This window comes from Sapajus apella, unplaced genomic scaffold (genome assembly GCF_009761245.1).
Source record: "Sapajus apella isolate SASKATOON/1434 unplaced genomic scaffold, GSC_monkey_1.0 scaffold35, whole genome shotgun sequence".
Lineage (NCBI taxonomy): Eukaryota > Metazoa > Chordata > Mammalia > Primates > Cebidae > Sapajus > Sapajus apella.
This window is the reverse complement of record NW_022436975.1, coordinates 6,145,164-6,158,505: the sequence shown is the minus strand read 5'-3', so window position 1 is coordinate 6,158,505 and position 13,342 is coordinate 6,145,164. Positions and strand designations below refer to the sequence as shown.

Here is a 13,342-nt window from a genome sequence, read left to right as displayed (position 1 = left end):
AGACCCTACCTCAAGGAAAAAAAGCCAGAGCAGTGAGGTGGCTCATACCTGTAATTCCAGCACTTTGGGAGGCCAATAATGCAAGAGGTTTGCTTGAGCTCAGGAGTTTGAAACCAGCCTGGGCAACATAGCGAGACCTTGTCTCTATATAAAATTTTTAAAAAACAAAAAATTGTTTTCTATATCCACTTTATTTAGTTGTAGAAAATTAGCCATTCAAAATGAATTGTGTATCCCACTGGGAAACACGATGGGGATAATCACTGAATTACTAGCGAAAGCCACATATGAGGCCAGGCATTGTGGCTCATGCCTGTAATCCTAACACTTTGGGAAGCTGAGGTGGGTGGATCACCTGAGGTCAGGAGTTTGAGACCAGCCTAACTAATATAGTGAAACCTCGTCTCTACTAAAAATACAAAATTAGCTGGGCATGGTGGCACATGCCTATAATCTCAGCTACTTGGGAGGCTGAGGGAGGAGAATGGCTTGAACCTAGGAGGCGGAAGTTGAGGTGAGCTCAATTGTGCCACTGCATTCCAGCCTGGGCAACAAGAGCAAAACTCTGTCTTTAAAAAAAAAACCCACATATGAAAAAGGACCATCCTTAAGAATGCTACTTCATGGGAAATAGGACAGAGTTACTGACAAATTCCTAGGACGTAATGGAAACATTATGTTGAACAATGTTTAAGTAAATTGAAGTCAGTAAAAAGTAATAGTGAAGTAGAGTGGAAAAAACAGCTCATAATCATGGCTATATTCAATAACCAGCAGCTATAACTTAGTAGAGGTGGAGTTGGTAAGTTCTTGTGGGAAATGTGTTCGCTGCTGTATCTTTAGCATCCAGAAGAATGCCTGTCACATAGTAGGTGCTCATGAAATAGTTTTTCTTGGATATGTCTTTGTCAATGTGTTACATGTTGTCCTTGGCTCTTCAGGAGCTAAGATATAAAGAAAGAATGTTCCATGGGTTGAGGACCAGCAGAGGTAGAATGGATAGTTACTGGTTGGTCATGTTTTAGACTCCAACTTTAAAATAAGGAATGTAAGGAGTTAGAGTCTTTGGAGATCCCTTTTGGTGCTTCTGCAAAGTGATGCAACAGTTTCAGTGTGCTCCTGTACTTGTTTGTCCAGCTGGGGGATGGAAAATGAAAGCACGGGGAGCTATCTCAGATGACTTACCTTGTTCTGATTCCTCTCCCTGGATGCTATATAAAGATAGCTCATTATTTTTCCCCTTAATGGCCGTGACTTCAAAAAGACATTTCATATGTGATATCCCATACAGTCTGGTTAAATTAGTCCAAGTGTTTTTATAGTTGGATGACTGAACTACTTTGAAATATACGTTACTTGTAATGCCAATGTGAAAGTGTAGCAGGTATTTAAAAAGCAAAAACTGAGAGCACTGGCATTGGACTGTGATAGCTATAGCTTCTGTCTACTGAGCATTAGCTCCCAGATACTTGACTAATTAATTTGGGGGCACCTTCACCCCTTCTCCCCTGTACATTACTCCGGGTGGGTCTCATTCACAGTGTCCCCATACCCCATGTGCATCCTTGAGATTCCCATATGAACAGGTACAGCTAAGCCAGCACAGCTGCGTTTGGGGCTCCCTGTAGCTTTTTGCCTACTACATGCAGAGATCCTTTGTGTACAATGAAGCCGAGGGGAGTTGAGATGGAGAGAGAGCCCTGATAATATCGGACGTCTGGATCTAGCCATGTGGTGGGTCAGAAATAAAAAAGGAAAATGTGGGGGGTGTGTGTGTGTGTGTGTGTGTACAATGAAATACTACCAGTAAAAACAAGGAAATCCTGCCGTGTGTGTGTACAGTGAAATGTTAGCCATAAAAACAAGGAAATCCTGCTCTACGTGACAGAATTGATGAATCAGGATAATGGATGAACCTTGAAGACATTATGCTAAGTGAAAGAAAGACAAATACTGCATAGAATAGTTAAGCTCATAGAAGCAGAGAGTAGAATGGTGGTTGCTAGGGGCTGGGGAGAGGGGAAGTACGGAGCTGCTGTTCTATGGGTATAAGGTTTCAGTTAATATTTCATTTCCTTCTTTTTTTTGAGACGGAGTGTCACTTTTGTTGCTTAGGCTGGAGTGCAAGGGCACAGTCTTGCTCACCACAACCTCTGCCTCCTGGGTTCAAGTAGTTCTCCTGCCTCAGCTTCCTGAGTAGCTGGGATTACAGGCGCCCGCCACCACACCCGACTAATTTTGTATTTTAAGTAGAGACAGGGTTTCTTCATGTTGGTCAAGCTTGTCTCGAGCCCCCGACCCCAGGTGCTCCACCCGTCTCGGCCTTCCAAAGTGCTGGGATTACAGGCGTGAGCCACCGCACCCGGTCTACATTTTCCTTTTTTTTTGAGATGAAGTCTCGACTTGTAATGACTCAGATGATAAATATTTGTACGGAACACTCCTGCAACGTTAAAAAATGGCCCCCAACACAGTAGGTATGACTTAGGAGGTCAGGTTTCTTGGAGGAGGTAAATCTTAAAGAAATGATATGAATTTGCTGGGTAAGGAGTGGAATTTTAGAGGCCGGGTGTGGTGGCTCACGCCCGTAATCCCAGCACTTTGGGAGGCTGAGGTGGGTGAATCACCTGAGGTCGGGAGTTCGAGACCAGCCTGACCAACATGGAGAAACCCCATCTCTATGAAAAATACAAAATTAGCCAGGCATGGTGGCGCATGCCTGTAATCAACTTGGGAGGCTGAGGCAGGAGAATCCCGTGAATCCAGGATGCGGAGATTGCAGTGAGCCGAGATCATGCCATTGCACTCTAGCCTGGGCAACAAGAGTGAAACTCCGTCTCAAAAAAAAAAAAAAAAAAAAAAAGTGGAATTTTAGAGAGTTAGATCAGGTAAGGGACAGCAGAAACCAAGTTTTCAGGAACAGTCATGAGGGTCTGAGTGGCATATGCTCCTTTTCTACACATCTGTGTTCTAGAGTCTAAAATAGAAACGAGGCTGGCTAGGGAGCCAGCAGCCTGACTCCAGAGGGCCTTGCTTGTATGCTGGGCCAAGAACTGGGTTTTGACTCCAAGCAACCAGGAACCGCTGAAAGATATTAAGGAGTGGAGGGATGGTGGGTGACGAAGAAATTTATGTGAGAATGACCGCCCAATGGCATTTGAAAGATGGATTTGAATGGGCTGAGACTGGGTGCAGGAGACCAGGTGTGAAGCTCTTCTGGCAATGATGCTGATAAGAGATCATGGGGATCAGAAGAAAGAGACATGTGAGAAATATTTAGGAGGTAAAATTTGCAAGGCTGGGTGATTATGTGTGGGAGGAGAAAGGGAGGGAAGAGTCACAGCTAGCACTGGTAAGAGCTTAGGTGACTGGCTGGGTCACTGGGCTGCAGCCGGCCAGGCTTGGGGTGGGGAGGTAGTGGGGTCAGGAGTCACAGCCAAGCCCTGGTGTATTGTGCCCTGGTGGGATACCCCAGTGGAGATGGCCAGCTGGGAGCTGATTCTCAAGTTCAGGAGAAAGTCTTGCCTGGATCCCAATTTGGTAGCCATCAGTATATTGGTAGGTATTTAAAACAAGGGAATGTGAGGACCAAGGGAGAACATACAGATTAGCAAGAAAAGGAAACCCAAGTCCACGCCTTAGGGGCCACCATATTTATGGGCAGGTAATAACTGCAGTGACTAATGTGTAATAAGTGCTTACTGCACGGTACATGGACTCGCTTTAATCCTCAGCCACACCAGGGATGAGCACTATTACTATCCTCAATTTCATTGAGGAAGCAGGCGCAGAAAGGCCAAGTTCCTGCTGCCAGGTGGTCAGGAGGAATCGGAGAGTCTGGCTCCAGAACTGAAGCCCTTAGCTGCTGTGCTGTTCTGCCTGAGAAGGAAACGAAGAAGAGAGAGAATACGGAGAACCAGGAGAGCACCTCAGAAGCCGGAGGAAGTGCTGTTTCAAGGAAGGAGTCATCCATGGTATCAGGAGCTGAGCAGCCCACTGAGAAGGCTGGGAAAACTGTGCTGTGGACTTGGTGGAGGGAGGCCTCCTTGGAGCAGGTGGCGGCACTGGAGCAGCTCGAGGTGGGAATGGGGAGATGAGGAAATGGAGACAGCAAGTGTGGGCTGTTGTGAAACGTCTGATGAGAAAGGGGCTGAGAAGAGGCAGCTGTTACAGTGGAGTGCAGGTTTTGTTTTTAACTGGGAAATTGACCATGCTCACGGTGTGGGGAGAAGCCAAGGTGAACTCGGTAATACAGGAGGGTGGGGAGAAAATGCGGGAACAAAGCTCTAAGTTAAGTCTTTCGTTTACCGCTGTTCACCACCGCTCCTGGAGACACTCCCATGCCTCTGCTGCCATATTGCCACATTCCCGACTCTTTTCTTACCTTTATTGACAAGGTGAATCCTAAATCTCCTTTGGTCTCAGTTCTGTCTATTCTTGCAGTGATTTACCCTCAGCTATCTTTTCACACATAATTCTCCAGGCAATCTTATTTGCCTATGTGCTGAAAAACCCCAAACTCAATATGCCAGCCTAGACTCAACCACCCAGGTCCCTCCCTTCAACTGATGATGATGTCGGTGTGTCTTCTCTTGTTCTCAGCATGTCCACAACTGGACTCCTTTGGGGTCGCTCAGTTATGAATAGCATCTAGTCTGATCCCCTCCCTGCCCCCAACACATATACTTTCTATTTTGTTCTCTAGGTTTTGACTTTGGTGCCATCTCCACCAGAATCCTTCCATAACCCTTTAAGACTCCCTCAGCGCTGTTCTCCCCCTGCTGTAGTTCTTACCATCTCAGAGTTCCCACAGACATATCAGTCGGCTTTTACTGAACGTAAACTACTAGAGGGCAGGGCTTATGTCTCATTCACAATGATATCCTTTTTCTTTAGTAAGAAACGAGATTGGAAGACTTGGAATTGAAGCACAGGTAAGGGAGTGACACCTCGAAAAGGAGGAAAGAACACATTGTTCTCTGGGACTGGACCGAGGGAGATGAGAATAGACTCTGATCTATACATGTTGATAGGTTGCCTGGGAAGCCGAGGAGGCTTAGGGACACAATTTGCATAGTAGAATAGGAGGTAAAATGGTTTCCTGAGAATGAAGGAGAGGGGCTTGGGTTTGGGGCTTGAATTGAGTCATGAAGATACAGGCAGGCTATGGAGGGGCCAGGCAGGGAGAGGGACCCAGAGGAGAGCCATCCCCTGTGAGGGCGGGAGCACAGCACCACCTCCTGCAACGTAGCTTCTGTCCCACTATTCAGAGTGTCCCGGATTTTGAGTGTGTTTCCCATTCATTGTAGAGATGGGTTTCTTCAAGATGGGCTAGGTCTACCAAGCAGTATTTTTGCCTGTAAGCTATGAAGTTCTTTTTGCCTATGATAAAAATAGTGGGATCTAAGCACAGAATCCTCGTCTGGGAGCTAAAAGATATGCTGCATGTATCCCTACTTTCTTAATCTTATATTTCTCAAATATGTACATATGGAAAAATAAAGATTGAGATTAAGTTATTGTGCTTTATTTCTTTAAAGAATGAAAATGCCCATATTTCTTTCAATAATAAAAATGGAAATATGCTTATTTGACAGTTTTGTGGTGAAGATAACCAGTTGTGAATTTAAAAATTCGTTCTTTAGGTTGGCAAATTCTGATAATAAAATAACAGTAATTCTTTTCTACAAAAGAATTTTCTAAGCACTGCTTCTGTTACCAGACACTTGAGACTGATCCACCTCAGAGCAGTGCTTTACATTAACCACGTAGAGATCCACACACGCACACATGTGTCTCCATACACACATACTAAGATCAAGCGGAATGCCATTTTCACATGTAGTGGTCACATCTTTATGAACTGTGAATTTGGGTCCTGTAACGGCACTGGTAAGTGAAGTATTCAAACCGAGCTTAATGGGCGGAAGAGGTGGTTGAGAAACACCTGAATGTCTTCTCTTTGGAGGAACAGTAATCAGTTACCAAAGTCATGCAAAACAAAAGTGGTTCCCTTTGCTCTGCTGGGTGCACCTGCCCTGGGCAGCAGGGAGCCTTCTGTGTAGCCCTCACCACTGACAACATGCTACAGTAACTGTAAATGCAAATACGCTTTCTACAACAGCCATGTCCCTTTTTTTTCCCCAAAAGTATCACTAAAGGTGGCTGCAATTTACATTGTGAATGTATAGCAGTCTGTTGAAGGAATCATCTGTTATTAAAATAGCCTGAGTATTACTCCAGCAGAAGATGCTACAGCCTCTAAATTCCCTGTGCTAGATGTAGCCCATGAGTTCTTTTATTATTTTATTAATAATAAATATATTTGAAAAATCCTATGCTTCAATGGGTTTTTCCGATAAGGACTGAAGCAAGTCCTTATAGACGGTAGAGTTCATGAATCGAGGATATGAGTCTCTGTGCATCAGGGTGTAAATCTGAAGTTGAGCATCGTCGAATATGTGTTGGGACGGCTCCACCATGTTTCTGTTGATGACTTCTCTCACCCGGGAGTCTAAGCTCACCTGTCAACAGAAATGAGTAGGAACTGTATTAGAGACTTCGGTTGTAGCTCCATCCCAAACTCCCAGAGCTTGTGTTTTTGTTTTTTTGAGACAGCCTCACTCTGTCGCCCAGGCTGGAGTGCAGTGGTGCTATCTCGGCTCACTGCAACTTCCGCCTTTTGGGTTCAAGGAATTCTCCTACCTCAGGCTCCTGAATAGCTGGGATTACAGGCAACGCCACCATGCTTGGCTAGTTTTTGTATTTTTAGTAGAGACGGGGTTTTGCCATGTTGGCTAGGCTTGTCTTGAACCCCTGACCTCAGGTGATCTGCCCACCTCGGCCTCCCTAAGTGCTAGGATTACAGGCGTGAGCCGCTGCACCTGACCTTGTTGTTTTTTAAATATCCCAAACCAAACAAGATCATCCCAAAAATCCAAACCACCGAAAGAGAAACCAAAAGCATCATCAACGTGGTTCTCAAAGGCCAGTGGCATCAGCAGGCTCGAGGGCTTGTGAGACAGTAGCTGGGTCCCACCCCAGACTTAGGAGGTGTAGGGGTCTCCCTGATTGCTTATTTCCCACAAGTTCCAACTGATGCTGGTGGGGGCTCACACTGCTGCTTTGTAGAAAACAGGCAGCACAGACTGCCCCTTGCTCATTTCCTCGTAACATGGGGGCTGACGCCTGGAGGCCCAGACTTCCCCTGCTGGTCCACTGGCAGGTCTTGGGATGAGTGCTGGCCTGCCTGGAGGGTTGGGCACAGTGGTGAAGTGGACGCTGGCTCAAAATCCTGGGAGGTTCCAATCACAGGGCCTGAGGGCAGACGATCCCAGGGTTTAAATTCCAGCCCTGTGACTGCATAGTTATAGGGCCTTGGGCAAGGTAAACTCTGCGTCCTAGTGAACTCCTCCCCTGAAGTGGGGATGATGATGATGATAGTGTCAATGTTTTTGGTGATCTAATGACAAAGTGCTTGGATTTCACTAACCCCGTAGGAGATGTCGCCTATTATTGCTCTGATGTTTGGCTCTTCCTAGACAAGACTGTCTTATAAACCAGAGCAAACGACTGGGCTCACACTGTTCCTGTAGGATACCAGACAAGTGAGTCCAGGCCAAAGGTGCAAAGATGAACTCATCTCTTCTGTGGAAAGAACCTCAGCTGGGCCATCCCTGCACAGGCTGGCCAGGATAGTTCCAATGCCACGCAGTGCTTTCATAAAAAACTGAAAATAGGTCGGGCGCAGTGGCTCACACCTGTAATCCCAGCACTTTGGGAGGCCAAGGCAGGCAGATCATGAGGTCAAGAGATCGAGACCATCCTGGCCAATATGATGAAACCCCGTCTCTACTAAAAATACAAAAATTAGCTGGGCACAGTGGTGCGTGCCTGTAATCCCAGCTACTCGGGAGGCTGAGACAGGAGAATCGTTTGGACCCAAAAAGGCAGAGGTTACAGTGAGCCGAGATCATGCCATGGCACTCCAGCCTAGTGACAGAGTGAGACTCTGTCTCAAAACAAAAACAAAAACAAAAACTGAAAATGTAATTACTTAAATCATTAAATACTGGCTTACGTGATCTATCTTTCCAGGTGCATATATCCACCTTCCTCCTGGAAAGCCTCTTTCTTACCCATAGGTGGGACCTCAAACCCGATACTGTCAAAATGGGCTCCCAGCATCTCCCGATCTTGTGAGCTCATGAAAAAATGGAGCTAGCTGTCCCCACTCAGTTCACAGCCCTGCTTATTTATTTTGAGATGGGATCTTGCTCTGTTGCCCAGGCTGGAGTGCAGCAGTCCCATTATAGCTCACTGCAGCCTCAAACTAATGGGCTCAAGTGATCTTCCTGCCTCAGCCTCCTGAGCAGCTGGGGCTACAAATGTGTGTCACCACACCCAGCTAATTTTTTTTTTTTAAGAGATGGGGTCTCACTATGTTGCCCAGGCTGCTCTGGAACTCCTGAGCTTAAGCGATCCTCCCATCTTGGCCTCTCCCAAAGTACCAGGATTGCAGGCATGAGCCACCGGGCCCGGCCCTCCCTACCTCTCTAACACCTGAATCTATCCACCTTCCCCTTCTGTCTGCCATGAGCCTTGGAGAGGTCTCTGGCCATTTCCCGCTGGATTTGCGCAGCAGCCTACTAAGCGTTCTCCTGGCGCTGGTCTAGTGCTTCACCATGTCCCGTTCCTGGGCTCAGTCCCGGGGCCTCTTTCTAAAATGCAAACCCTGTCCTGACACGCCAGCCTCATACTCCGCTCTGGCTTGCTGGTGCTAGGATCAAGTCCAAAGCTTATCAGATCTAAGTCTGAGCTTTTGAAGCCTTTCACAATCTGTTCTGCCTCATTCTTCTCAAGAGCTGCTCTGAACCACTTGCAATTTAAAGAAGGAAGGAGCTAGAAATACCTTGTCTTTGTTCCCTCTGTCTAAAATAACCTTTCTCTCTACCCTGCCCAAATCTACAGGTGTGATGTTCCCTTCGTACACAGGAGGAAAAAGCTGCAGAGGGGTTAAAAAGGACACCTGCAGTCAGGCAGCTAAAAAACGAGAACTGGGGTTTAAACCCAAGCTCATCCAACCTACGCTATGACCTGTGCATATGGCTAAATCTATGTTCTTAAGCTTTTTCAAGCTTTTGCATTTCAAACGATAAATGCTTATATTTGGGGAGAAAGGGTCATCTTTTTATATTGTTTTTGCTTCATAAATTTCCTAAATTTTTTTTTTTTCTAGATGTAGTCTTGCTCTGTTACCCAGGCTGGAGTGCAGTGGCATGGTCTCGGCTCACTGCAGTCTCCACCTCCTGGATTCAGGCAATTCTCCTGGCTCAGCCTCCTGAGTAGCTGAGATTACAGGCACATGCCACCACGCCTGGCTAATTTTTGTATTTTTAGTAGAGACGGGGTTTCACCATGTTGGCCAGACTGGTCTCAAACTCCTGACCTCATGATTCGCCTGCCTCGGCCTCCCTAAGTGCTAGGATTATAGGCTGGGATTATAATTTTTTGGTTGTATAATACTTTAAAAGACTGAGGACAAACCTTGCCTTGAAAAAGAAATCATGACAAAATAGAAATATGTAGAAGCCACAAATTAAAGAACAAAAATTATCTTGCTCTTATCAAACCAACATAAAAATAACTTTCTGGACTCAGTATTCAAACATGTCAACTGCATATCACTAATTTAACAACATGAACTTAAGAAAGCAAAATATAACAAAGCAAACTTAACTAAGTCAACGACCCCACCACCTAGTCTGCCTACGCCAGGGATATGGGAGTCATTTTGAGATGCTGGGGTTTGCCTCGTCAACCCTTCCCCTCTAGTGTCTTCGGCTGGCCTAGCTAGGCCCTCACCACGTCCCTTTGGACTCCTGAATTCATTTTCTAAGGTCTCTGCCCTTGGTCATCTCCAAATCCATTCTTCAAGCCTATTGGTCTTTCAAACATCCAAATTTGGTGATATCAACGGGCTAAAATCCAAGGGCTTCCCGAGATAAAAATCCAAACACTTCAGCATGATGCCCAAATCTCTCCACATTCTCCGACTGTCCCTTTTCTAATTCTCCTCCCGCTGCCTACCACCAGGCCCGACGGTTTGGTAAGCACCCTCCCCGTCCCCGTCCGCCACAACAGTCTGTGTACACTTGCAGTGATCCCTCAACTTCATGCTTGTCCCCTGGACTTGCCTGGTCCTGTCTCCTGGGATGTCCCCACCCTGCTGTGTTTCTGGAAATCCCCTTTTCACCATCCTTGGTCTATCTGCAGCCTTCCTGAGTACCTTTCTAATTCTTGCCACCCCTTTGTGGATGGCTCACCCCTAAGCCCCGGTAAGCGCTGAACATGTGGCCAGGCGTCCTGGTCTGCCCGCCCCCATCTCTGGGAGCTCCATGACAGGAGATGCCCTGCTTCTTTACTCTGGCTTTCCTGTCAGCACATAGTGGGAAATAACCTACAGACTTATAATTAGAGCTACAAGGCACAAAATTGTGAGAACAATCTGACCTCCTTAATTTTATTTAATTATGATTTTGGTTTTTTTTTGAGATGGAGTTTCACTCTCGTTGCCCAGGCTGGAATGCAATGATGCAATCTCTGCTCACTGCAACCTCCACCTCCCAGGTGCCTCAGCCTCCCAAGTAGCTGGGATTACAGGCATGCACCACCGCACCCAGCTAATTTTTTGTATTTTTAGTAGATATGGGTTTTCACCATGTTGGCCAGGCCGGTATTGCACTCCTGACCTCAGCTGATCCACCTGCCTCAGCCTCCCAAAGTGCTGGGATTACAGAAGTGAGCCACCGCACCCGGGCTGACTCCTAAATTTTAGATTTGAAGAAACTGAAACTGACAGGTGGATACTTGCCCAATCTCATTCATTTGATAATTTCTTGAATGTGAAAAGGCCAGCCTGGGGAAAACCTTGGCAATGTCAGTATCTCATCTGTGACGCTGTGCTCTGTAACATCAAGATACCTACATATAAGATTTTTTCTCAGAATAACAGGATAATTTTATTTAATGGAATGTCTTAGGGTGTAATATTTGTAAACAGTGTTCACAGTCAAATGCAGACTCCAGGGAATACTTTTTCCATAAAAATGCGCAAAATTTTTCACAGATTTCAGAGGACACTTGGGACCCCTCTGCAGGTCCACAGTCAAAGGGATCTGAATACCATGACTGCGGGTGCAGCTGTTTTCTACGTTTTGCAGTTGCTGTTCTGGGTCAAGCTAAACATGACCAAACTGGGAAGGAGTGATTAGGTTGGTGCAAAAGTAATCAGTTTTTGCCATTAGTAGTAACAGCGATTACTTTTGTTTTTTGAGTTTTGCTCTTGTCTCCCAGGCTGGAGTGCAATGGTGTATCTCAGCTCACTGCAACCACTGCCTCCTGGGTTCAAGCGATTCTCCTGCCTCAGCCTCCCCAGTAGCTGGGATTACAGGCGCCCACCACCATGCCCGGCTAATTTTTGTATCTTTACTAGAGATGGGGTTTCATCATGTACATCAGGCTGGTCTCAAACCCCTGACCTCAGGTGATCCACCCGCCTCGGCCTCCCAAAGTGCTGGGATTACAGGCGTGAGCCACCGCGCCCTGCCTATAGCCATTACTTTTGCACCAACTGAATAATTTTACCAGCAGCCCTGGAAGAAGGCATTTCGTAGTCACATACCTCCTTAGGGGAAAGTATAGAAATGTAGTCTTCATAGATTATCCTTGCTTTCTCTTCAATAATGTTTTTATTAGCTTCCTTTTTCAGTTCCTCACAGGCCATCCAGAAGAGCATGTTTTCTTCACTGAATTCTGTTCGGAGGAACTCACGGAATGCATTCCTTCCTGCTGGAGTGACCATTAATTTGTCAAATGACTGAGCCCAGGCGTTGACTTCTTCCAGAGTAGGAGCAGGGCTTCGTGGAGACCGAAACAGAGAGGGTAAAAGGGAACTGTTACTGGTAGTTAATTGGAATTTCATCATTAGAAATGTATCTTTTCCTCCTCCAAGAATGAAAAATAGATGTGTTTAGGCCCTTTTAGGAAGGGAAAGAGCTGTTCTCATTTTCTTAAGCCTTTGAGAAAAACGCATGAATATGATACTTTCAAATTGTTTGCTGGATTGCATACGGAAAGGCTTGCAAGCCAAGTTACTAGAATAACTGCTAAGAACATGCTTGTTTACAACTGGGCACATCTTGCAATATTTTAAAAACTATAAATGCAAAGAAAAATCCTACGACCGGCCGGGCGCGGTGGCTCAAGCCTGTAATCCGAGCACTCTGGGAGGCCGAGGCGGGTGGATCACGAGGTCAAGAGATCGAGACCATCCTGGTCAACATGGTGAAACCCCGTCTGTACTAAAACTACAAAAAACATTAGCTGGGCATGGTGGCGCGTGCCTGTAATCCCAGCTACTCAGGAGGCTGAGGCAGGAGAATTGCCTGAACTCAGGAGGCGGAGGTTGTGGTGAGCCGAGATCGCGCCATTGCACTCCAGCCTGGGTAACAAGAGCGAAATTCAGTCTCAAAAAAAAAAAAAAAAAAAAAATTCTATGACCATATGACCCAAAACTTCCTAATCACCTGTGATGGGTTCTGTACTCTGACAGAACTAAGTCAGACTTGACAACATTAAACCTCTAGAACGATAGGGCAAGTGTCTGTTTAATATATTTTAAAATTATGTAATATTTCAGAAAGAGAATATATATAATATAAATGCAAGTTATAAAAGGTGACAACAAAACATTTTGTTTTTGAGACAGAGTCTCACTGTGCTGCCAAGGCTGGAGGGCAGGGGTGTGATCACCGCTTACTGCAGCCTCGACTTCCTAGGCTCATGTGATTCTCTTGCCTTGGCCTCCCAAGTAGCTAGGACTACAGGCACATGCCGCCACACCCAGCTAACTTTTCCTGTTCTTGGTACAGTCAGGTCTTACTATGTTGCCTAGGCTGGTCTCGAACACTTGGGCTTAAGTGGTCCACCCACCTTGGCCTCCCACAGACTGGTGGGATTACAGGTGTTAGCCACTGTGCCCAGCTCCCTTTTTTTTTTTTTTTTTTTTTTTTTGAAATTACAAACGTTTAAAAAATATAATTAGGGGCTCCAAGTGCACTTTTGTGACATGGGTATATTGCACAATGGTGAAGCCTGGGCTTTTAGTGTGGTCATCACATCGTACTCACTAGGTAATTTCATCCCTTACCTCCCTCCCACACTCCCATCCACCGAGTCTCCAGTGTAAATGAACACGAATGAATGTGCCATTTTCCGTACGAACCAGAACAGCACGGACAATGCTGCACTGATTTTGCTGCCGCTTCTACTTGCTGCTCTC

At 46.0% G+C, this 13,342-nt stretch overlaps 1 protein-coding gene and 1 long non-coding RNA gene across 6 annotated transcripts in view; one reads left to right on the top strand and one right to left on the bottom strand.

Annotated features, from left to right (window-relative positions):
• The first annotated feature begins 2,787 nt into the window (after nucleotides 1-2,787).
• LOC116563460 lies at nucleotides 2,788-5,515 on the top strand. The gene is made up of 2 exons (XR_004274405.1): nucleotides 2,788-4,079; nucleotides 4,897-5,515. It is a non-coding gene; the product is annotated as an uncharacterized LOC116563460 (long non-coding RNA).
• The window catches only part of RGS20 (regulator of G protein signaling 20), a 101,518-nt gene continuing 93,681 nt past the window's right edge, over nucleotides 5,506-13,342 (bottom strand). For all 5 annotated transcript variants that reach the window (XM_032296084.1, XM_032296086.1, XM_032296085.1 and 2 more), the window contains 2 exons: nucleotides 11,684-11,918; nucleotides 5,506-6,524 (listed from right to left, as the gene is read on the bottom strand). In XM_032296084.1, coding sequence (XP_032151975.1) covers nucleotides 6,336-6,524; nucleotides 11,684-11,918 — 424 coding nt within the window. In that variant the 3' untranslated portion in view covers nucleotides 5,506-6,335. The remainder of the gene's footprint in view (nucleotides 6,525-11,683; nucleotides 11,919-13,342) is intronic.